Consider the following 25,832-nt stretch of genomic DNA (forward strand, 5'->3'; position numbering starts at 1 on the left):
GAGCCATTACAAACTATAATGCGCCAATGCTTCTAAATATACATAAAAAATAACAGAAGAAAATGTATTCCAGAGGATAATCGATTATTGTGTATATAATTTCTATTATTATTATTTTATTATTATTGTTTGTTGAGTGCTGACTTCACATTGCTGTAAGGAGGATGATGCTCCCTCTGCTGTCCTGTTATCTTCTTCTCTCAGTTATTCAAGAGTCATGCAGCTGTAGGTGAATATATTTGCTCTGAGTAAAAGCATGTAAGTGCGCAGTGAAATTGCATATATAATGTTCAATCGTTTACTCACTACAGCGAGTCGAAATTAGCCTACTCTGCAAACCCGGTTTCCTGTCATCATCGGTGTACAAAGTCAAAGTCTTGACGGTGGTAGAAAAGGTACGTCCAGAAAAAAAACGTTTACGCAGTGTACTATAGGTTTGTATTTTTAGCTTCAGCAATATTATTGTCGGCCTCATCATTAGTTCTGGGACAGTGCAGAATTCGCTTCCTGTATTAATGCTAGTGATGCTTAGATATTTCTAGTCTTTCCTAAACGTTTACCAGTTTCCTTCAAAATGCACAGCCACTATTGTTTCTATTGGTAGTTGGTATTAGCCACCACTGTCGTCAAGTTAAAGCAGTTTAAAAGTACGTGGATTGAAATAAAAATAAATGTATTTATTATGGTTTTACAGGGGGGACATTAAGGTATTTAGGCGGAAAGCATGCATGACCATTTTTTGTAAACGAAAGGTCGTTTGGCCACTTTCTACAAGCTTAGATATGGATATAAATATTCCATATTTATAAATATGGAATATAAATATCTGGATATAAATTCTGGATATAAATATCTCTCTATTTTCAACAAACAAGCAGTAAACGGAGAGGCTTATTCAGAAAATATTTGTCAACATGAGGAGGTCCGAAATATGAGTTGTCCTCATATAAATTAAAGCGAATTCAAAATATGATTAAATACTATAATAGTATAAATTATAGGCTAAAATAGCACTGAACACCTTGCTTTGTGTGATTTTGCGATTTTCTAGCAATTATGCACACAAAATATAGACAGCTAAATCTGACATTTTTGCTGTTAAAATTAGGCTAGTTAATAGAATTTTTTTTGTCGTAATGCAGGATTTTTGCCTCTAATGCTTAAAAAAGAAAGAAAGAAGTAATTTAAAACTAGTCAGGTAAGTGAGAAAGACACCAAGTCATGCTCAGGGAATTCATATGTGACCATTTTCAAATTTTGTGATCATTGCTTTTACTCCGAGCTTTCAGGTGCTGTGATGGTGGAGGACAGGCCCATCATGAAAGGACGGGTAACAGTGTACTCAGTGCCAGGCTGTCCACACTGCACACAGGCCAAAGCTACTCTGCTGACACTAGGTGTGCCTGTGTGTGAGGTGGATGTGAACAAGCATGGAGAAATAAGGGCGCGAGTGAAGGAGCTCACAGGTCACAGTGCCGTACCACAGATATTCTTCAATAACCTTTATGTTGGAAACAACGAGGACCTCCAGAACCTGGTGAGATAAGAAACAGTAACCGATGTGTGATTTCTAGTGATGTTCGGATCATTTCACTGACCCGGATCTTTGAGTCTCGTTCAGCAAAATGAACCAATCTTTTTTTCCCAAGTCATTTCGTTCATTTCGTCAGAATGTAATTAAAACATTGACATTAAAATGTTAACAGCCAAATTTCCCAACACATTTAGAATAAGAAAAAACTGTAATGCAGCCAAAGCAAATCACTTTCTTTTGTCATGTCACATCCCCATAGGCTGAAGCTGTGCAGTCTGTACCGGAAACAGAAATGATTAGTTCACCTCCCGAGTCTTCGGGTCTGAGTCGTTCGTTCATCGTAAGTTTTGGTAAAGAACCCTAATGACAGGAGTTCATTTATTAATTGTAAGAAATTTGAGACCAGAAACGCATCACGTAACTGAGAGTAAACAAAACTAACTACGCGTTTGTTTGTAAGGAAGTTTTGTAATGAAGTCTCGAGAGGTTTTTGAAGTCTCGAGAGGTGAGCTAGTTATTTCTGTGTCCTGTACAGAACCTATGGTACATTACGCATGCACGGTCAACACAAGATGAACGAATCATTCTCTGAGACAACTCGTTGTTCCCGAGTCATATTTAAGATTCGTTCAAAATGAACGTTCGTTCAGGATCAACTCATCACTAGTGTTTCCACTATTGACTAACCTCTGGCTGGATATTTGGTTCTAGGAAATGAGAATGAACCTCACGAAAATATGTTTTTGTGTATGTTCTTAGAATCCTGAGCGGCTGAAACATCTTGTGCTGTCGGTCAGAGAGGAACCTGTGCCGCTGGACGCTCCGCCTGTGCCTGTGGAAAATAGCACTGAGACTGATGGAGGTTAGTAACTGAATAGGGCTTTTCACACTGAGCTTAACCCCGGGGTTATCGTCGTTCTAAACCTCACCTTTAACCCTGCATTGTGGTGCCAAACGTGTGCAGTGTGTGAAATGTTACAAAAATGACTTTAGAAAGATGGTAGCATCATAATTTTGTTATCATAACATCCTTGTTGCATTATATGCCAATGGTGACAGTTCAAAAATGGAAAAAAGCACCCCCCCCCCCCCAAAAAAAAACAAATTGTACAATTGTTCACATTTTCATTGGTCAAAAACCATATGTGGGTCACTTTGCATACAGCTAATATTTTTTTCTTTTAAAGATGAATTTCTGAAGAGCAAGTAATGTTAAACTAGAACTGTATGTCATTTCCGTCTATCAAAACAATTGCATAGAACATACCCATCTGAGTTCCAAAAATAATATTTTTCCCAAAGTTTGGATTAGGGCTGTCACGATGTTAGATTTTTCACACCACGGTTATTGTGGCCAAAAGAATTCACGATATCGATATATCGCGATATCTATAGAATCTATGGGGGGGGGGGGGGTATATAGTTTTTCTTTTTTACCCAACAAACATAAGGATACTGATAAACACAAGGCACATGCATTTTTACTTCTTGCATACTCAATCTATGGCAAATTTTTGTGAAGGAAGACAAGCATGTGAAGTTTATCTGGTTTCAAACTGAAGCCAAACACTGTCTGAAGGTTTCCTGAAGAACTGAAAAGTCTTAAACCTATTGTTGCACCAGCGCCAATAAAGTCATGCAGATAGCAGATTTGAATTAAAAAAATCAAGTGCAAATACAAATACAAAAATAAGATGAGTAAAGAAAACGGGGTTCTTAATTTTAATAATCACATTTTATTAAATAAATGAACACAGAAACCCCCTGTTAACAGTTAATGTCACGTTTCCCATTCCATAATGACTAATAGCCGCGTCGCGTCTATGACAACACAAGGTATTGCACACCGACACGCACTTTCTCAGTTTATGGCCAGCAATATCATTATGTTTAAGGACATTATGGAATTGAGATAATGTCAGTACTATGTTATGATTATACTGTACAATTAAATACAATATTGTTAAGTCTGTGATCTGATTCTGAACACTTTTTTCTGCGCTCTGTGTCGCGGCAGGATTTTGAACACGGTCCTGAGCCGTTGCTGGGCGCCGCGGACAGACGCCGAATAGAACCGCGCTGTGCCTCTCGTCCGGTGTGTGTACACTCATACAGAATGTGTTCGAATTTTTAAAGACGTGGCGCTGCGCTTCTCGTCCGGTGTGCGACCACCTCTAAGGTGCTGTTTTCTTTGAAGCCGAAGAACTCTGTTGTTAATACTGGCGAGCTCAGCTTACTTTTTTCGGGTGTGGACAGAGTGTTTCACTCTAGCTGCGCGGGCGCGGACGAGCGCTGCGTCTAGAAAACGCCAATATCGCCAATACCGGTATATTGTATTGCTCTAAATTAACACGATGTCGATATTTCATGCTTTGAATATCACGATTATCGTCAATACCGGTATATTGCGACACCCCTAGTTTGGATGCTTGTAACTCAAGAAGTATTAAAGATATCTTTATATTCTTATTAGATTCTGTTTTTTAACAAACTTTACTTTTGGTATCTTCATCTTTAAGGCCCTGCATGGTTATTTCCAAAAGATATTGGGATCTCAATGTGGCACCATGTGCAAATTGTTGATCTTGAAAATGAATGTGTGACTGGGCAAGGGCTTATTTCTGGATATTTTTTTATGGCTGCATGTGAACCGCCCTTTTCCATAGTGAGAAGTGGAGTGAGAAGGGTTCCTTCAGCACTCTCTGTTTAACACAAGAACTAAAACAATGGTTCAAAACACTGAAGAATTTATTTGGGTTTAACATTAATTGTCATCATGCCACAAACAGGTTAGTTATTATGACTAGGACAAGTCAGAAGTACACAAAATCTGTGTGGGACTAGTTGTGACTCTCTGTGGAACCTGTAAAACAGAAACTGGTAGAGTGACTGGCTTCCAATGCACAGTAATGTCACCTCTAATGATCTAAAAGGATTTCAAGTGAGCTTTAGAGACTAAATAACTAAAACTAACACTATTAAAACTAATTTTCGGTAATTGAAATAAAGCTAAAATAAAATATAAATATTAGATGAAAAACTTTATTTCAGGTAGTCAAAGCAACATTTCTAATTTTGGTCTGAAGGACTAAAATTGTTGAAGTACTAAAATTTTAATTATAAAATATAAATATATAATATAAAGACAAAGGCACCTATCAAAATGACTAAAACTTAAATTAAAATGAAAAGTGACAATATAAAAATAAAAGCAAATGAAAAATATTAATAAATCCTATAATAATACTTTATATAAATAATACTAAAAACACTTATTTCTAGTGACTACAATGCTTTTTAGCCAGCAGCCATATCACCCTGTAGCCCAACACTGAAGCTAAGCAGGGCTGAGTCTGGTCAGTACCTGGATGGGATTCCTCCTGGGAAAACTGGGTTGCTGCTGGAAGAGGTGTTAGTGAGACCAGCAGGGGGCGCTCACCCTGTGGTCTGTGTGGGTCCTAACCATAGACTGTAAAAAAATATGGACAAAGCGTCTGTGACGTCACCCATAGACTTTCTGAAGAACGGTTTTGAAGCCGTTTATGGGGGGTATGGGCGGCGCCATCTTGGAAAATCTTGGGAAATCCTAACCCCGCCCACCTTCTGGCCAATCCAGGGTAAAGGACGCGAGTCCGGTTGTTCTGCAAATGGAACAGCGCGCGTCACTCAGCTCGCTCTGCTACTCCGGTTATCTCTGTATGTATATTTTAGGCAACAATAAAACGAAATAAGCTATAAAACACCACACTGCCTCTTTTCGTTTTCATTTAAAGAAATCTTAAACATTATAGCCACACAAATGTGGTTCAGGCAACGCGTATTGATTATATTCACTGCATATAACGTTAGCCTATTTGTATAACAAAACGAAATATAAAACTAACCCTGCCTCTTTTCGTTTAAATATAATATAAAAATATTAAACATTTTAATATGGTCCAGGCAATATGTGCATTTGTACTAAACAACAGATGTTGCAGTAAACAACATTACAGATCATCTCCGTTGTATTAAAATTTAAAATGACAAAACTCAACCCAGTCTCTTTTTGTTAAATTTCAGTTTTATCAATATTAGCCATTATAAAAGTATAAGTAAAAGGTACAAGAAGCTATACAAATAAAGCAAACAATTCAGTCAAACATACAAAGTCAGCGCTCTAGTCTAACCATACAACGGTAAAGTTAAATAGCTTATAAAGTTATGAAATTTCACTTAGCCCTCAGCCAAAACGATTGGCCAGGGAACAAATTATAGATTCACGAGACCAAAAATCGCCCGTTAGATATACACAAGACGAATTATATCTCATGTTTAACCACTACAGAGACGCCAGAGTCAGCGGCAAACGTCAGAAGGACTAGCCGAGGACAGGCTGTTCCAGGCGGGGTACATGAGCGCCGAGCGCCCGGTGGTCGTCTGCATCTCACAACCTGGATAAAATTTTCATAAATCTTTATAAATAAACCACAGATTTGAGCTTTAAACAACTACATTCTCGCCTGAAAAACTCTTAAAACTACATTTCATGATACAAAAACAGTAGTATTATATTTCAACTGTATATTAAAAAATGGCGCTTCTTATGTTGTCATTCTCCTTGGTGCAGCCTATGCTCGTTATCAGCTGTCAATCAAGCTGTCAATCAAAGTTAACCACGCCCTTATTTGACATACATTTTATATCTAAATACTATCTAAACTAACGAATTTGAAAAAAATTCACTACCCTCGCCGTTGTCAGGCACTCGGAACCTATCGAAAAATACAATAAAAGTCCATGGGACCAACCTGTAAAAACATGAATTTATGCTGTGAAAACGGACATTTTAACATGGGGTCTATGGACATTTGCTCCCTTTTGGGACCTTCCCCTAGCGGATTTTCGATGTATTGCAGTTTTTCGCACTTCCGGGTAGGCTTCATTTTTCAGATTAGAATGTTGCCGCTTGGTCCTAACGCCCCAGTGTAGTGACGGGGACACTATACTGTCAAAGAGCACCGTCCTTCGGATGAGACGTTAAACCGAGGTCCTGACTCTCTGTGGTCATTACAAATCCCAGGATGTCCTTCGAAAGAGTAATGGTGTAACCCCGGCATCCTGGCCAAATTTGCCCATTGACCTCTATCAATCATGGCCTCCTAATCATCCCCATATGCACTGATTGGCTTCATCACTGTCTCCTCTCCTCCAGTAAGCTGGTGTGTGGTGGGCGTTCTGGCACAATATGGCTGCCGTCGCATCATCCAGGTGGATGCTGCACATTGGTGGTGGTTGAGGAGATTCCCCCCTTCTATAAAAATCAAATCAATTTCAAATCAAAAAAAGATTTGCAATCTTAGTAAACAGGATGTAAGTCAAACCTCGGACTCAGACATTCCTTTCGGTCACAGTGAGAATAGTAATGGCGAGTTCCCATCCACAGACATTTTGGTTTACTTACTGTGATAAACTGATTTGTTGAACGGTGTTTGCCGTTGGTGTGTCGGCTCTCCTGGTATGTTCTGACTCGACTCGCTTGCACTTTGTAGACAGGAAGGAAGCAGGTAAAATTGCCTGTAGTTTAATGGTGAGGAAGCGTTTGAACTCTGTGACTGGCATGTTCCCAACGCAGCACTCAGCACTGGAGAAACTGCAGCGTTCGGCCCCATGAGGGGAGGCCCATCGCCACCAGACTCACAGTCTATAGTCTGGTGCACGGTGTCCCTGCTAGCCTAGGGTTTCATCTTTCTCTTTGGCAACCCTATCTTTCTGTGCTCTTTAATGTGCTCAGTTCTGCATGTGTCTTTAAAGCAAAAAGCTCAATGATTCTCGGGTTAATTTCCAGTCTTGCAGCGTCTGGACTGTTTTTGACATTGGTTAAATATTGCCCAGTTGTTTGTAAGTGTTTGTAAGGCAGCACTATATTGATGTTCCTCAATTCATTTTGATTTCAGCAACTCTGTATTAAACTGCTGTCAATTAAGCCTTTAACATACAGACTCCATTATTATCTATAATAATAAATATTATTCATAAATGATATGATAAAATAACATTATTTTTCTATTATTATTTGATGCTCTCAGTCACACTCTCAGTGTGCCATCTATTTTTAGTTTTTGTGATTAGGCCTTGATTATTTAAATTGAATAATCAAGATTGCGGTTACAGGTGCGGCGATGAATTAATCATGACAAGTGTCATTTACAGCGTTCCTTTAAAGTCTGTGCAGTGCACGTGGCATCAACATGTGCTACTAAACGTGGAACATATTTTTTGCAGATGCTGAGCATTTTAACATGCCTGTTGCACAAACCGACGCAATGTAAATCTGATTTAATACCGTTGAAAGATCTCTTATGCTCATTAAGGCTGAATTTATTTGGTCAAAAATACAGTAGAAACAGGATTATTGTGAAATAATATTACAATTTAAAATAATTTTTCTATTTTAATATATTTTAACGGTTTCAGCATCATTACTCCAGTCCTTAATGTCACATGATCCTTCAGAATCCATTCTAATACGCCCACCTGTTGGTTAAAAAAAACAACAACATTTCTTATTATTATCAATGTTGAAAAAAATGTATGCTGCTTAGTATTTTTGTGGACACCATGATGCATTTTTTTTCAGGGTTCTTTGATAAATAGAAATAATTAATATTTATTATTAATTATTTATTTCTTTTACATTATAAATGTATTTTCTGTCACTTTTGTTCAGTTTAATGCATCCTTGCTGAATAAAAGTTTGAATTTATTTTTAAGGCGAGACACTACAGGTGAATAGGACAAATTTTTTTAACTAGCAGATATCACCATGAAACTTTACCAGCTGATTACCTACATTAAGATGAGAAAAAAATGTATTACAACTTAGTTTTCTGTAATTTAACGTTTAAATATGCAAATTAGGTATTATCTAATTAAATATGCGCTAATTTGCATATCTTTTAAATCTGAGTATTGGATAAAGCCAAAAAATTCTTTTTTCATTGTGTTCACATATTAGATGGAGAAAAAATTACAGAGGGATTTATGGATATCTACTTTTGTTATCCTGTAAATCAGAATATACTGTCAGTAGCTAGCCTGGGAAAACCCAGACAACTTCCGGCAAATTTAGATTTGCTCTGCAAGTAGTCTGGCAAAGAGCTCATTCAAGCCCATTTCCATTGCCTAGAAATCGCGGCACCAATCAGAAACGTTGAGGCGGGCTTTACACGATGCCGATCGCTCTGATTGGTTTGAGCGACGTCCGTTGGTGAAGCGCATCAACTTTTAAATGCATTATTATATTCAAATTGCAAACACATGAGGACAGTCTCCATGAAAGACCCACTGGCAGATGAACGTGCTACTACATTTCTCTCCGAAACGGTAGGAAATTAAATTAGATTTAATAGAGGATTTTAACTGTGACAAGATGATTGACAGGGCAGTTTACGTGACAGGATGCACGCGACAGATCCGTCCGATAAAGATGACGAAGTAGTATGTCCCAAAGCTTGCCTACTTTTTTGCTACACATTCAAAAGTAAATATCTTTTCTTCACAAAAAGATTACATACTTTTATGGCGTAGTGTAACTTAGGACGCAGCATATGGCTTTACACGATGCCGATCGCTCTGATTGGTTTTGAGCGACGTCCGTTGGTGACGCCCCTTTGGAAATGAGTTATTAATGCAGCTTTGCCAGACCATAACTCAGTTACTACTGAGAATGGTCTGGTTTTAACCAGGCTAGTCAATAGCCTTAAAAAAATTATTTTCGCCATGTTTTTTGGAATAAAATGTTATATAAATCAGGCTAGGAATAATATATTTACAAATCCCTCTGTTAATGTCTTCATAATATAACTAGGTGCAAGACTGGAAAGTTTGGTGTATAAAGGTGCTACTGAAGTGGAGATTTCGGACTATTTGAGAAAACGGGCTTTAAAGATTTATATCAGCCAATGAGATTGCACATTTAGAGTTAAATCCCCCCTTTTACCTTCTTAAAATAAAGACCTAAATGTGTATTTCAGACTTTTTTTCACCACAAGTCTGAAAAAAGACATGTTATTGAAGACAAATATCCCAAAATCTCAAAATTGACCAGTGAAAAAAAAAACAATGGTTTTGCCTGCTGTCTCGTCTTAAAAAAACACTGACCCCAACCTTTTTTTGATGAAATTATGATGTCATAATTGTGTAGCCCTATTTATAAAATGTTTTAAGAAATCTACAATTTTATTGTATTACGTAATTCGATTGTTCAGCATTCACAGACAACAACGACTTCGTAATACTTGCATACTGAATTTCAATTGGTCCTCTGTCTTAAATCTATTTGCTTTTTTTATTGATTAGTCTAGTCTTTCTTGCATATTTTTAATCATTTAACCACTCGCTGAGTGCCGCCACAACAGCAAACCGGCTCTGATGCTGCATTTCATTTAGTTTCATCTTACTTACAACTTTAACTGTTCTTTTGCTGCCTTACAAGCTTTGGTAATTCCTTCAGGAAACTCAAATCTTGTTCAAAAGAAAAAAGTAAATATCTTCTATGGCCTTTTGTGTTTGGTGGTTTCAGTCATTTTTATTCTCTGTTTTGTGGCACTTGCCCTATGCAGCGTGGGAGCTCTCGGAGGCACTGAGGAATCTGATCCTGAAACTTTACTCTGATCACCTCTCTGAAGATGGCAAGGTAACACACCGTTTCACCATCTCATCACAGGCTGCATATCAAATGGCTGCAAGACCATGTTCAATGGATTCGCCACAGACATGAGCACTACATGCACTCAGTCATTTGAATGACCTAATGAGCGTTCCACCGCATTATGTTTTAAATAAGTAAGGTATGTGTCATTGTGACCGTGTGGGTCTCCACTTTTGACCAGACAGTTGATTACAAGGCCATGTCCCGGAGCCTGTACTTCGAGCGGTACTGTGATCTCGCTGTCCAGCTTCAGCGCGTGGAGCTGCTGTCCATGAGTCGAGAAGAGAAACTGGCCTTCTTTATCAACATCTACAACGCCCTCGTCATCCACGGGAACCTGCGTCTGGGCTTCCCCAAAAACATATGGCAAAGGTATCGGGTAAGAGACGAGGAGAAAAAATGGATTGTAAAGTGGGGGGAAAAACTGAAATTCTTTCAGTGCTTGTACATTTGTTGTCTTGTTTTCCAGTTCTTCAACTATGTGAGCTACTTCATTGGTGGCGAGGTGTTCACACTGCAGGATATTGAAAATGGAGTGCTTCGAGGAAATCGAAAAGGTGTGGCACAAATCATGAAGCCCTTTTCCAGGAACGACCCTCGACTGCAGGTATCCCAGGAAGAGGATGAGCGGGTTGTTCAGTAGCTCATTCCTCTTAATATTATTAATGTTGCTGTGTTTCTCGTTGGAAAGTTGCTCACAGTGTGTCAAGGGTCAAAAGTCAATTCTGATTTTATGTTGCCTGTAATCTATACAATAAACGTACTCACAACAGCACTATTTTAAGTGATTTACTTAAAGGGACTCTGTGTAGGAATTTCTCCCATCTAGAGGTGAAATTGTTTTTTGCATTCAAACAAATAATGTTCTCCAGCGCCTCACTTTTTCAAATTCACGTTGCATCTACGGTAGCCCTTATGTACCAAAAAGCTATGACAGGATGTCTTATAATAGCACTTCGAGTTTTCCTTCGGGTGAACAGGTTTGTTATTTAAAACAAACTGAAACTTGAAACAACGAAAAAAAGAATGTTACAATATGAATTACTGACTGTGAAAAACATTAACTATGGTAATTAGTAGTAATGCCTTCTTTACTCGTTATATTTTTTGAAGTACGTGCATTGTTAGATATCATCATCAGAGCCTTCTCTAATGTTACTTTACTCAATAGCTGCTATTCATCAGAGAGTCTGTTTAACTTTTAACTATAAATGTTCTACTGTCTATATAATAAAGTACACAACCAAGCAATGAAAAAAAAGCTTGTAATTAAGACCGTACCATTGACTTACCTGTTGAGAAGAAAGCAGGCAACTTCAGCATCTCTTTTGAAAGCTTTCTCCTGCATTAGCTATCCCGACATTAACCCTTGTTTTTGTAATCTCCGGTCACGTTTCCTTTTACGGTCTATTTTGGACTTTTTCGAGACGAGGGCTTCTTATCCTGTGACTCAGCATATGTATGAATGAACGGTGTATAAATAACCGTGCAGTGCAGCCTTTTAAACTTGCCGCGGCAGTGACAAGCATCTCTCTCTGCTCCTCCACTTCTGTTGGCTTCAGTCATGTGACGCTGGTTCTGAACGAAAACGCGTTGTGGAAACGCGTTGGCCTAGTACTTTTTGTCCCTCTCTGCTATTATAGTTTTTCAAGATGGCGGAACTACATGGAAGCCTCCGTGGACCTACCCGCCCCATGTATATAAAGATAATAAATTCTTCGTTTACGAGGATTAGTCTGATCATTGGCATAGGTATTTGTACACCATTGAGGGCATATTTATTAATAAAAATATTGATTTTAGATAATAAAATACCTAAAAAGCTACACATAGTCCCTTTAAGCAGGTTTCTAGGTGTATTTGGAAGTATTTAGTTTTGCTTTATTAAACCAAAATTATGACTTAATTAAACAGGAATTGCCACAGATATTAGGCCTGTCAAAATAATAAAATGGTTTAAAAAGATTAAAAACAATTAACTGTAATTTTTCTGTAATTAATGGCTTTGTAATTAATTCTCAACCTTTTTGACTTTCTGTCTAAGCTAATATGTACCGCTGGTACTTATATGTTGTCATAACTATAAATAAATGTAAGAATATTATTATAGTTTAATGTTTTTATTTATTTATATTTTATTATTGTTTTAAATATATATTTTTTTGCATTTTGATTAAGATTGTTAATATAATTTACGATTTATTGGGTTCCCCCTCCATTTGCTGAGGCCCCCCTGTGGGCCCCGACCCCCTGGTTGAGAAACGCTGGCCTAAACCTATTCATTTACTTTTCAAGGAAAGAAACATCTTTGATGTGCATGATACAGAATTAATTATGAAAATGAATACTTTTATTCAGCAAGAATGCATTCAATTGTTCAAAAGTGACAGTAAAGACATTTATAATGGTGCAAAATTTCTATTTCAAACAAATGCTGTTCTATTGAACTTTCTATTCATCAAAGAATCCCAAAAATGTATCACAAGTATTTTAACATTGATAATAACTTATTTTAAGTTGTAATAATATTTAACAATATTGATCAAATAAATGCAGCCTTGGTGAGCTTAAGAGACTTCTTTAAAAAACATTAAAAAAAATCTTACTGACCTCAAAACAGTGGTGTTGTGAAACTGTGGGGGTGCTTGAGACAAAAAAAATGCTGGGAAACACTGGAGTAAAAGAGAATGCTATTAACAGCAGTAATGTGTGTCTTCATCCATTAGGTGGCGCTTCCTGACGTCGAGCCTCTCATTCATTTCGCTCTGAACTGTGGTGCAAAGGGCTGCCCTCCAATTAAGACATACACACCACAGGTTAATACCCAAAGGACTCGCATTTACAATACGCTCTATAAATGTCTATACATTCTTTCTGACAGTGTAAAAAGCATAATGTGTTTAAATTTCCATGCACGTCTCACATCAGGACATTGATGGTCAGTTGCGTACCGCAGCGGAAGCGTTCTTGGAGAATGACAACAGCTGCGTGATTGACAGCGTGGGGCGAGAGGTGAAACTCAGCCAGATCTTTAAGTGGTACAAGGAAGACTTTGGAGGCACTGATGAGAAGGTATTACTAAAATATATCTTCACTCTCAATTCATGGACATGGAAGACGATAATTCACACGGAAATGAATCTTTTACTCGCATAATGTTATGACTTTCTTCCATCTGTAGCCTATAACACTAAAGGAGATATTTAGCAGAATTTCTAAGCTGCTCTTTTCCATATAGTGCAAGTGGTTGGGGAGCTTGTTTTGGGCCTGTCTTTAAAGAGGACATATTATGCCCTTTTATAAAGTCTTGATTTTGTTTTTGTTGTCTACTAGAATAGGTTTTCCTGCTTGAATGTTCAAAAAACACATTATTTTCCACATATTATTCATTGTTGCAGCTCCTCTGAAAATGTGAAAAAGCATTGTAGGTCCTTTTTAAAGATGCACTTGATCAGCTTGTGATGTTTTCTTTTTCAGCTGCTAAACTGGGTGTTTGATCATATGGGAGCGTCCGAGAAGAAGAGGAATCTACAGTGTCTGCTGTCGGAAGGAAAGGTCAAAGTGAGCTATCTGCCCTATGACTGGTCTATAAACTGCACAAACTGAACTAAACCACATTCTCATGCATATGATCACTCTATCACTGTGTTTCTATCGAACGCATGCAGCGGAGATGAGAGATTCAGAACAAAACTACACCGTGAAAATGATAACTATGCATTTAGATTCCCTTTACCTTGTTCCTTCACCTCCCAAAGGGCAATGTGTTACCGTAGCCGAATATTTCTAACAACATTTTTTTTACCTATAATCTTCTAAATTGTACTGCGGCATTTTGCACTTGATTATTATGCAGTTAAATGTTTTATATATTCACCTACAAGGATGTCTATTTAAACAAATATAATTTAATTTAATTTATTTACATTATCATATGTATTGTATCTCAGCATATTTATTTTTTACATATTTAATTTAGAGTTTCTAGCAAGACTGAAAAGTAAAAAAATGAATCATAATGAAACATAAAATAACTTTGCACAGACTGAGCAATGGTGCATATCGCTTATAATATATTTTTTCTTTTTTACTAAATGACCTCAAGGAACAATATTTAATCATTTTTATACATGTGCAACAATTTAACAATACACACTAAGAAACAGCAATATTTACCTGCATACATTTTTATGAAAAACATTTAAATATATGAAAGATTTGCACGGATACTTCTATAGGAATGTTTTCGGTCGATGGCGCATATTAGGAGATGCTATTAAAATAAGTCTAAATTCACAAATATATAAAAATAGCTGTCTATATCTTTCTATTCACTATTTCACCCAGAAAAGCACATTTTTGTCTTCATTTACTCACCCCTATTTGTCCAACCCTATATTATTTTCTTTTCTTCTATGAAACAAAAGGGAAAGTGAATGGCAATTTAATTTATATTCCACCAAAAAGGGAAAAAAAACCGTCATGCAAGTGTTCAACATGCCTTTTAAGCTATATTCCAAGTCTTCAAAAAGCCATATGATATTTGTATGAGGATTAGATAAAAAATGTATTTACTGGTGTTTACTGCAAGTTTCAGTGCTCGCTGTTTTATATCTGGACATATTTCTTCTTGAAATGCATAGGACATGGACGATTTTGAGGCATGGATTAGTTTGTGGATCTTTCATGCTGTTTTGTACTTTTGACTCTGTCTGAATGATGGATGTATTCAGCAGAAAACCAAGCGGCACATACATCGGTTAATCAGAATGATACCAGCCAGTAGCATTGAGTACTTTTTGAAATGCATGATGTGTCATTTGATAAATTATTGAAAGGGCATCGAGGCTGATGGAATCTCATAACTGGTTTCTCATAAACAGGGCCTGTTTCGTATGAGGCGATCCAGTGCCTGATTTGATCAGGGGGTAAACAAAAATCCCCCATAATATTTTTATAGAAAATGAGATTCAGACTGAAACTTTCTGAAAATCGATTCCCCATCTGTCTTGCTTAAGGCAGTGAAAATCCTCATGAACTTGGAAGCCTTTTCTAAATCCGTGAGCAACATGGCAACACGGAAAAATCCTGTTTTAATAGATGTCGATTTACTGTGATGCACTAATAGGCATGTCATTCATCCTTTAATGCATGTGATACTATAGAATAGTATTGCAAGGGCTGATACTATCAGAAGCACGAGTAAAACGAGGTTTGGTACCTCCTGTTTCAGCCAGTGCCTTTTCACCTTTGCATGATTTTCTCATATTACACCACTTGACCGAACATCCCATTGCTTCAGGAAATCAGTTCATTTGAAACTTTCATCTGCAAGCAGAGAGAGATTGGTGAATCATAGCTAGAAAAAAAGAGTCGCAGAGTTACCTCATCCTTATCTCGTTCACTCTAAGGACGAATATAAATGCAATGCAATTACCCTGAACAAAATGTCAAGATGAGACTCAATTCGTATGCATGGAAATGATTTGAATCTATAGTGCGATACTGCAATACTGTCTTTTATAAATGAATTACGATCAAATAAAATATATTCAATAAACATTTCATGTGCCCTTATTTTTGTTGAAATGAAAAGATGGCGGACAGTGTTGGTAATGCGAGTTATGTAATCAGATTACTTTTTTCAAGTAACGAGTAAAGTAATCCATTTAAATTTACAATTAAATATCTGTTACTTTTTCTGTTTTCCCTTTTGTAGACTGTCCTCATGTCGAGAGAAATCGGGAGTAAGTGCAGAGATGTTGTGTGTGCTGTGAACATGATGGCTACCGTAGTTTTAGACTAAATGTGAACATGCATTTACTCATCTCTCTCTCGCACAAAAACAGATTCAGTGTTGCTCAAAATGAATAAAGACAAGAGAAATGCAAACTCCGAATATTACGCAAACCTGCAATAGTTAACACTAATCTACTTTATGTATTTAATCTCACTTCATTAACCAATGTCTTTGCTGATGATCTTTGATGATCCAATTATTAATAAGCAAAAAAGACTTAAGATGAACATCACATTTGTTTAATTGTTTATTGCTAAAATAAGAGTTTTAAAATTTCTGTTCTTCTCTAATCAATTTCAATTTTGGTGTGAAAGGGCCTTTATATTTGCCAAAAAACATAACTTTTATTTATTTGTTATTAAAAAACAAACAAGCAAGCCCAGCCCAGGATAGAACAAGCAACGCAAAAGTAACGTCTAACATTTCTTTCCATTAAAAGTAGCCTAAATCACAAAATGCATTGTAATGTAATGCATTGCTTTTAAGTAACTTTCCCCACACTCATGGCAGATTTGTTGTTGTAAATAATAATAAGATGCATCTTACTATATAACCATACGTACAGTTAATACGGGAAAAATAGGCGGAACAATCTTTAAATAAGGGAGAAATGTTGAAAAAATGCATGTCCAATAAAGCTGTACAGCATTTCGCTGCGATTTCATCCATCACTTTGTTGAAGCGGCCATTGACAGATGCCAACATGGACCGGTTGTGACACGGATTATGCATTCAATTACTGACTTCTGAGAACATGAAACTATCAATATGTAAGAAAAACAAACAATTTGCAAAACAAACGATATGCAAAATAACTTTTTGCATATTGTTTTCCCTATGCAGTTCATGGTAATATTAACTCATTTAGTTTGCTTACTTTGTACAGTAAACAATTTCGGGTCACCACTTGATTTCCAAATGTCTGGGTTCTGATGAAAACCCAGTTGAAAGTCATTGACTGGACTAATAGTCCTGTTGCAGTGTGTGTAATATTCAGAGGGAGGCAGTGTTGCTTTATGCTCAACATCACTAGACTAAGTAAGCCATGGAATTGAAAAAATAATGAATTTCTTAGTACTTAGCTTGTCTCTTTGCTTTAGTGTTAGCAGCACTTAAACGGCATGAACTCCATTAGTTTGTGTTAAACCTGCTGATCATGTTCTCCAACGTGATTTGAGATGGTCCAGAGAACATCTCAATCTTCAATGGAAGCAAGAACTTCTGTCCTTCTGTACGAAGTAGTCACATGATCAGATATTACTTGATTAGTGACTTTTAGTGCAAAGTTTTAGTTTCCTATTACCAAAACTCAGTTCCATGTTTAAAATCCCAGATTCTCAATGTAGTCTCACACTTTTGGACACCACTATATATTAAATTCTGGTCATTAGTCATGAGTGTCACGCATACAGTCTTAGGTTTGAACGTCATAAGACTGTTAGGAAGCTTTTTGCAACGCTGTTGCCTTGAGCATCATTTGGGTTCATGACCGTGAGACTAGCGAGAAGCTAATTCTTCAGCCCACCAACCGCATTCTCACGATACGTGTCCAATCGCACAACTTATTAACCGCAGTTGATGAGCTCGCCTTGCCACATTGCACACAGACATCGTAAACAAATCCAGAAGATTCAAATGCCTGTTGTCAAATACTGAGCAAAAGCCTCAGTGATGTTATACAAGATATTGAAGATAAATGAAGCCTTTTAAGAACTACAGGACTCAAGTAATGGATGGTAAACCAGTGTTTTGAAAGTAATTTCAGTGATGTTCAACTAAACTATAGTATATATGTATAGCATGCTCTTTTTGTCTTACCCTTTTTAGCTTTACCCTTTGTCTTTCATTTAAAAAAAAAAAAAAAAGGTACCATTAAAATGTCCAGTCTAACGCTGGGAACATGGATGGACCTGAGGCACAACAAGACGTGTACAACTATTTTGGGGCTTAGAAAAATATATATGCTTTTATCTGCATTCAACAGAAGTTCCCCTGGCGATTTTTTTTTTTTTTTTTTTTTTATCGGCTCAACCGTATTTGGGTTAAGAAATGGATGCTGTCTTAAAGAGGGAGGAGGGTAGAGTATCTGAAAGTGTAAAATGCCATTTCGCCACTAATTTTCTTTAACCTCGATCAGTTCATTTCAGTCTGAGAAAAACAAAGGTGGTACTATGTTAGAATTTGCATTTCCATTTGCATTTAGAGCACACTGGCTTGATGAAAACGTGTTCGCAATGTGAGCAGTGTTATTTTATTATCATATATTATTATAGTTTTTAGTTTAAGTAATTTTGTTTTCTAAAACTAATAATAATTACACAACACAAAAACATTTGCTTTCCTGTTCCAACCCCCTCCAAAGAGGTGTTGATAAAGAGGTCGAGGCCTGCTGAGATGTGGTGGGAGAAGTTGTAATCTTCTCACATTTTGAGTTTCAGTCACATGGTCAAGGAAGGGATATAACAAGATTGTATCTGTCGCTCTGTCTCTTCTTTTCCTCTGGGTCCCTTTCTTGGGGTACTCTTTCTTTACGCTCTGCCTTTCATCTTCCATTGGTGTGTGTGTGTGTGTGTGTGTGTGTGTGTGTGTGTGTGTGTGTGTGTGTGTGTGTGTGTGTGTTTGTTTGTGCGCGTGTGTGTGTGTGTGGACAAATTCCCAGTATAGGTTACCATACTTGGCCTTCACATATTACTTTCACTTTCTTTCTTTCTCTCTCTCTCTCTCTCTCTCTCTCTCTCTCTCTCTCTCTCTTTCTCTATGTTTTATACATCTTCATCAAATTAGACAGTTTATACAGTACATCTAATTTGTAATCAAGTGTAAACAACCAAATAATGTTATTAAACCTTCTTAATTATAACCAGTATACCAGTTTAATTCAGTATTAAAGGGGTCATGAACTGGCTTTTTCAATTTTTTTATATTGTTGTCTGAGGTCAACTTCTGACGTTCGTTTGGTTTTTACATTCAAAAACATCAAAATGAATAAGTAATAGGCTGTTTTCAACCCTGGCTTTGAGCCTAGCTCCTGAAACGCTCGGTTTTTATGGGCGTGCCGCATTGAAGACTTGGAAGTAAACACCCACTGCTATGATTGGATAACAGTTTTGCATATTATAATGAGTTTCATGTAATGCGCGAATCGGTGGGCGGGGCTAAACAGGCAGTGTTGAAGTAGGTGTTGATCTTCTTCTGCGGAGGCGGTGTTTGATACCCTTTGACGTCATAGATCCCCACTTTGAAAAACCTGTCAATGAAAGCTTTTATTGGACTAACAAGGAAGTTTTCAGTTCTGAAACTTACAGGATATTCTTATCGTATGATGACCTCTTATATGTCAAAAGCTCAAGGAAAATCTGATTTCTCAGTTCATCACCCCTTTAACATTAACGTTTGCACTACAGTCGTCTCACTCTAGCTATGCTCTCACATATTCTGCTATTATAACTGCTTATTTCTGTCATTGGTAAGCAGTGGATGGTAATAGACAAGAAATGTACAGTTTTCTACCATCTTGCTGATAATACCACTTATAGTCATTCTGCAATCTTGCAGCTTGAACCACAGTAGGCAGACCACACTTACATACTCTATATTTTGTAATTTAGTAATTTTATTGTGTGTTTGTCATTTTTATTATTATTATTATTATTATTATTGTCTATAGTATTGTCACAGGTGGCAGGAAGGCAGACGAAGATGATGAATAAAGTTCCAGTATGAAGTGTAATGAGGGTAATATAAATAACACACACTAAAGGTAATGTAGACCGAACAGAGAATGAATGTGAGGGATGAACATAAAGAAAACACAAATGAGGATAATTAATAAACACAGCTGACACTGATGAGCTAATAATGACTGTAACCAACGAGACGGATGAGTGGCGGGAATCTGAACAAAGACATGTGACAACTGAAAACAAACTGAAAGTCTATGAAAACACATTTAAGCTGAACAGAATGGTGAGAAGTATAGTTTTAATATTTTAGTACATCAAGTTAAACTAACTGCAAATGAGAAATGTTGCCTTGGCAACTAGCTGAAATACGGAGCCCCGCACAATATATTGTGGCCACTAATTTGGAATTTGTTCCCACAACTTAATTAATTTGTTTCTTCGTTTTAGTAAATGGTGGACACTTTTAACTAATTCATTCTCCATTTCCTCTGCCATGATATAGTAAAACAAGGGAACGAATAATTATATTGTGTGCGCAATTTAGTTAAAACAAGGGAATATTTTTTACTGTCCATGTTTTTGCAAAAACAGGATACCAGTTAGATATAGTTAGATGCCAGTTCAAATTCACAATTCTCTATGTTGATACCACAGCTAAAACTAGCCTAACTAAATAAATGTAAAACATTATTAAAGACAAGTAAACAGTCAGTAGTGGAAATTAAAACAAATAATCAAATTATTAAGCAAAAGCACAAATGAATACAATATAACAAAGATACAAATAAATGAACAGTGTAATTTTCAGGTAGGAAATGTAATAAAATAAGCCAATGTAAAATAACACTGCATAGTCTTCGCTGTATAAATTAAATATCCTTATTAATTAATCCTTATTAAAGTTACAAAAGTTATTCAGTCAAGAGCAGTGAGGGATATTTTTCTTTGTCCTTAGTTGTTTGATTAACTTTAAAAACAGACAGCAGCAGGAATATTAGGCTGCTGTCACTTTAAGAGCGAATGCACGGATCTAACATACTGTATGTACACATGCATTTACTTTCTCGAATGTTACATAAACGACAATGTTTACTAGGATACTCGCAATTATTTGACATAATTTTCTGTGAATTTGTCCGCTCAAGTGCAAGAAGATCTGAAAGAGAGTCCTGACGGGGCTTTCTGGGCGGTTCACACAGAAACTTCTGGGAATTCTGGGAATACTTTTGAGTGATGACTCAAACAAAACAGGGAATCAGTTTAATTAACAAATTCTTACAAAATCACCTTATAAATAATTTTCTAAGCCCTGAATCACAAATTATTGTAAAGTGATGTTTTATTGGAGAACTGAACAAAAAAAAAACCTTGAAGTGTTAAAATATTCAGCTCCAGTGTTACAGCAGCCACACACACACACACACACACATGAAAAATAAATGGCCTTAATGAGGGCACAGCTACCTTGCACTTTCCTCTCCTGTGTATAATTAAAATAACCACTATGTTTCTACGTAAAAACCACACAGATAAGGGCTCATTATACAGGGAGGAAAATATGAAAATGAAGAGTATTCCTGGCAAAGTGTCAAATATAATCGCTATGTAGGTAGCCAACAAAACAGTATCCAAATGTCTGAATGTCCCTGTGGGCAGTATTATTATCAGGAGTTATCAGGACGTGAACACGACATCAAAACTGCCTGAGCACATTAAGAGCTTTGAATAACAATGGCCCACATGGGAGGGCGGCACAAAAAAGCCATTTCTCCGACAGAACCAAGTGGAACAGACATTAATAGTGACCTATGCAGTGATAGTACAGACAGATGTGACTGAGATGGAGCTTGTTAATCCCGAATCCCGAAGTCATATGTGACACTTCCTACACCTCAAAAAGAACTTCATTCATTGAGAAGTGATGGTGGGGGCAGCATCATGCTGTGGGGCTGCTTTTGATCAGTGCGGACTGGGCATCTTGTTAAAATACAAGGGAAATGAATGGTGTCTGTCTATAGCAATGTGTCAAATCATGCTACAACCCGAATTCCGGAAAAGTTGGGACGTTTTTTAAATTTGAATAAAATAAAAACTAAAGGAATTTCAAATCACATGAGCCAATATTTTATTCACAATAGAACATAGATAACATAGCAAATGTTTAAACTGAGAAATTTTACACTTGTATCCACTTAATTAGCTCATTTAAAATTTAATGCCTGCTACAGGTCTCAAAAAAGTTGGCACGGGGGCAACAAATGGCTAAAAAAGCAAGCAGTTTTGAAAAGATTCAGCTGGGAAAACATCTAGTGACTAATTAAGTTAATTGATATCAGGTCTGTAACATGATTAGCTATAAAAGGTATGTCTTAGAGAAGCAGAGTCTCTCAGAAGTAAAGATGGGCACAATCTGTGAAAGTCTGCGTAAAAAGATTGTGGAATACTTTAAAAACAATGTTCCTCAATGTCAAATTGCAAAGGCTTTGCAAATATCATCATCTACAGTGCATAACATCATCAAAAGATTCAGAGAAACTGGAGAAATCTCTGTGCGTAAGGGACAAGGCCGAAGACCTTTATTGGATGCCTGTGGTCTTCTGACCCTCAGACGACACTGCATCACTCATCGGCATGATTGTGTCAATGACATTACTAAATGGGCCCAGGAATACTTCCAGAAACCACTGTCGGTAAACACAATCCACCGTGCCATCTGCAGATGCCAACTAAAGCTCTATCATGCAAAAAGGAAGCCATATGTGAACATGGTCCAGAAGCGCCATCGTGTCCTGTGGGCCAAGGCTCATTTAAAATGGACTATTTCTCAAAGTGGAATAGTGTTCTATGGTCAGACGAGTCCAAATTTGACATTCTTGTTGGAAATCACGGACGCCGTGTCCTCCGGGCTAAAGAGGAGGGAGACCTTCCAGTGTGTTATCAGCGTTCAGTTCAAAAGCCAGCATCTCTGATGGTATGGGGGTGCATGTGTGCATATGGTATGGGCAGCTTGCATGTTTTGAAAGGTTCTATGAATGCTGAAAGGTATATCAAGTTTTTAGAGCAACATATGCTTCCCTCCAAACGACGTCTATTTCAGGGAAGGCCTTGTATACTTCAGCAGGACAATGCAAAACCACATCCTGTAGCTATTACAACAGCATGGCTTCATCATAGAAGAGTCCGGGTGCTGAACTGGCCTGATCTTTCAAGTATAGAGAACATTTGGTGCATCATTAAACGAAAAATATGTCAAAGACAAGCACGAACTCTTCAGCAGCTGGAAATCTATATAAGGCAAGAATGGGACCAAATTCCAACACCAAAACTCCAGCAACTCATAGCCTCAATGCCCAGACGTCTTCAAACTGTTTTGAAAAGAAAAGATGCTACACCATGGTAAACATGCCCCCATCCCAACTATTTTGAGACCTGTGGCAGAAATCAAATTTGAAATGAGCTCATTTTGTGCATAAAATTTTACAATTTCTCAGTTTAAACATTTGCTATGTTATTTATCTTCTATTGTGAATAAAATATTGGCTCATGTGATTTGAAAGTCTTTTAGTTTTCATTTTATTAAAATTTAAAAAACGTCCCAACTTTTCCGGAATTCGGGTTGTAGAAACATGCTAGAACATGTAATCAATGTGTTAAACCATAATAGACACATGCTAACAATGTGAAAGGAACATGCTCGCAATGTCTCATGCAAGAGACACGCCTGCAACGTATACAATAAATCATGCTAAAACGTTAGCAACAACGTGTTAAAATGCTTAAACATGTTACCAATGAATATGCTAGCAACTTCATGAAACATGTTACCAGTGTGCTAGAACATCTTAACAGTTTATTGACTTCTTTGAGTAAAATCTTCAAAACTCAAAGTTATTTCAAACTTTCAGGCTTTGTCAAGCCAACATCAAAGTTTGTCATCAATCTAGTTTTATAGTTTTCATTTATTTCCAGTTGATAATTGTAGTGGTTCAAATTAAACTTATTTCAGTTTATTACCAAAGCAGAATTTTTCATTTAGTGTAAGTTTTTTAATATTTAGGCTATATATATATATATTTTTTTTTTCAGCTTCAATTTATTTTATTTCAGCTTTAATCTGCGTTTTCAATAGCTAGTTTTAGTTGACGATTATAACCCTGCTCTGTATTTATCAAAATACCCTTTTTGATAAAGTAGCTAGATGCACTTTTTTAAACGTCATTATCATTAGATAACATTAATACAGCAACAAAACTGAGTGGTGTTTAACAGGCACAAACACAATTAGGATGTAAATAAGGGTGTCAAATGTGATTTGTGGACTTGTGGGAATACTTTTGAGTGATGACTCAAACAAAACAGTGAATCAGTTTAATGAACCTCCCGGTTGAAATGAACTGTCAAAGCCATTCTCTAAAACGTTTCTGACTCGCAGTGAATTGGTGTCATTTTGTGTGACATAAAAACAGCAATTTAGAGGCTGAATATGATCTGAATATAAGTCGGTGTGTGTGTGTGTACATTGCATTGTATTATTTTTATTACATTATGAGATGAAATGTCTTTTAAAAATAAAGATTTCATGAAGAGACAGAGGTAAAAAGGGACGACAGGATGTTATGGCATCAGTTTTAATTGAATACAAGAAAAATATGAGTATAAAAACATGTATAAAATCATTTAACATTTCATGCTACAACATTTGTCGGAAATCTGGTTAAACTTCCTGTCATTTGTTTAAAGTTTTGAGTCAACAATTTTCAGAATGAAAGGTAATACATTTTTAAGGTGTTACACATACTGTTGTAATAACAGTAAATGATGCGGAATTACAAGTAACGAACCCTATAGTAAGAACATGTATTACTCAGTACTAACTGTGTAATTACACTGTAACAATGTCACCCTAAAATAGTGTAACCGGTTACAATTTGTGCTTTTTTATAATTATAAATTGTTATGATTCAGGATTTGGTGTGTCACATTATATAATAATCAGTACAATCAATATATGTTGTATATTGTGCAAAACATTTATTAACATGAACAACAGATATGTACACTATAAGTATCAGTACAAATATTTAGTACTTCATGGGCCCTTATCAGATTCTATAAGATTATATATGAATTACTTTAGTGAAACTAAGTTCTCTGTTCACATCTTTGGTCTCACTATAACTTCAGTAAACACACAAGTCTTATCAGATAAAACATACAGTAACATTCTTAACAAAGAAATAAGCAAATGCACAACATATTTGACTAACAAATTTACCTCAGATGCCCAAATGCATAAAGTGTCTAATAATAAACAATTCCATTGTTTGTGTAATGTACAGTACCAGTAAAAAGTCTTGACACGAGTCATCAAAACTAAATAATGCACTGACTGTAAAAAATGTAAGTACAATCAACTTGGATGTTTAAGTAATTTCAACTTAAATTACATTAAACTGACTTTAAAAATGAGTTGAATCTTGTATAACTTATAAAAAGTTGTCATAACTTATTGATCAGTAAAAAAATTTCAAGATCACGAGAAACTAAATAAAATCAGTCGAATGTGTCCAGACGTTTTACTGGTAGTATAATTCTAATTGTGTACCTGTGCTTTATTCCATCTACATATATTACATGTCATATTTATTATCTAAACTTTGTCTGCGCCACATTTCACAAATTCATGGCTCAATATTTATGCCGATCTGCTGTAAATGGATTTTGGATAACTTTACAATAAGGGTCCATTTGTTAACAATAGTTAACTGTATTATTAGTTAACATAAACTGACAATTGAAATACTTCTAAAGCATTTATTAACCATGTTAATTTCAACATATACCAATGCATCAAATTAAAATCAAAAGTTATGTTAATTTAATGGACTTGAGATAGCATGAACTATACAATGAATAGTTGTATTTTTATTAACTAACGTTAACTATGGGACCTCATTGTAAATTGTTACTCTGAATTTCTTCATCGTATGAAAAATAACATGATTTTCGCACACCAACTTTAAGGTTTGTTTGAAATCTATAATGTTAAAACCCACAAAAATATTGTTCAGGTCTAACTAGTCTAGTTGCATATATAGATTTATTTTACAGTATGTGTACTTA

At 36.3% G+C, this 25,832-nt stretch overlaps 2 protein-coding genes across 8 annotated transcripts in view; both read left to right on the top strand.

Annotated features, from left to right (window-relative positions):
* The window catches only part of enox1 (ecto-NOX disulfide-thiol exchanger 1), a 456,290-nt gene that overhangs the window by 17,643 nt on the left and 412,815 nt on the right, over positions 1-25,832 (top strand). The gene's annotated exons all lie outside the window — the stretch shown is intronic.
* On the top strand, positions 133-15,780 carry LOC307164280 (uncharacterized protein). 7 transcript variants are annotated; one of them, XM_079880907.1, is made up of 10 exons: positions 142-225; positions 312-395; positions 1,290-1,537; positions 2,294-2,396; positions 10,138-10,211; positions 10,408-10,605; positions 10,696-10,833; positions 12,953-13,042; positions 13,155-13,298; positions 13,704-15,780. In XM_079880907.1, the coding sequence occupies exons 3-10, from the start codon at positions 1,298-1,300 to the stop codon at positions 13,830-13,832; spliced, it is 1,116 nt and encodes a 371-aa protein (XP_079737033.1). In that variant the 5' UTR covers positions 142-225; positions 312-395; positions 1,290-1,297; the 3' UTR covers positions 13,833-15,780. The 7 variants fall into 7 exon arrangements, with proteins under 7 accessions (XP_079737032.1, XP_079737033.1, XP_079737035.1 ...); XM_079880909.1 differs by having other exon boundaries at positions 145-225; positions 1,283-1,537; XM_079880910.1 differs by having other exon boundaries at positions 153-229; positions 1,283-1,537.

This window comes from Squalius cephalus, assembly GCF_949319135.1.
Source record: "Squalius cephalus genome assembly, chromosome: 9".
Lineage (NCBI taxonomy): Eukaryota > Metazoa > Chordata > Actinopteri > Cypriniformes > Leuciscidae > Squalius > Squalius cephalus.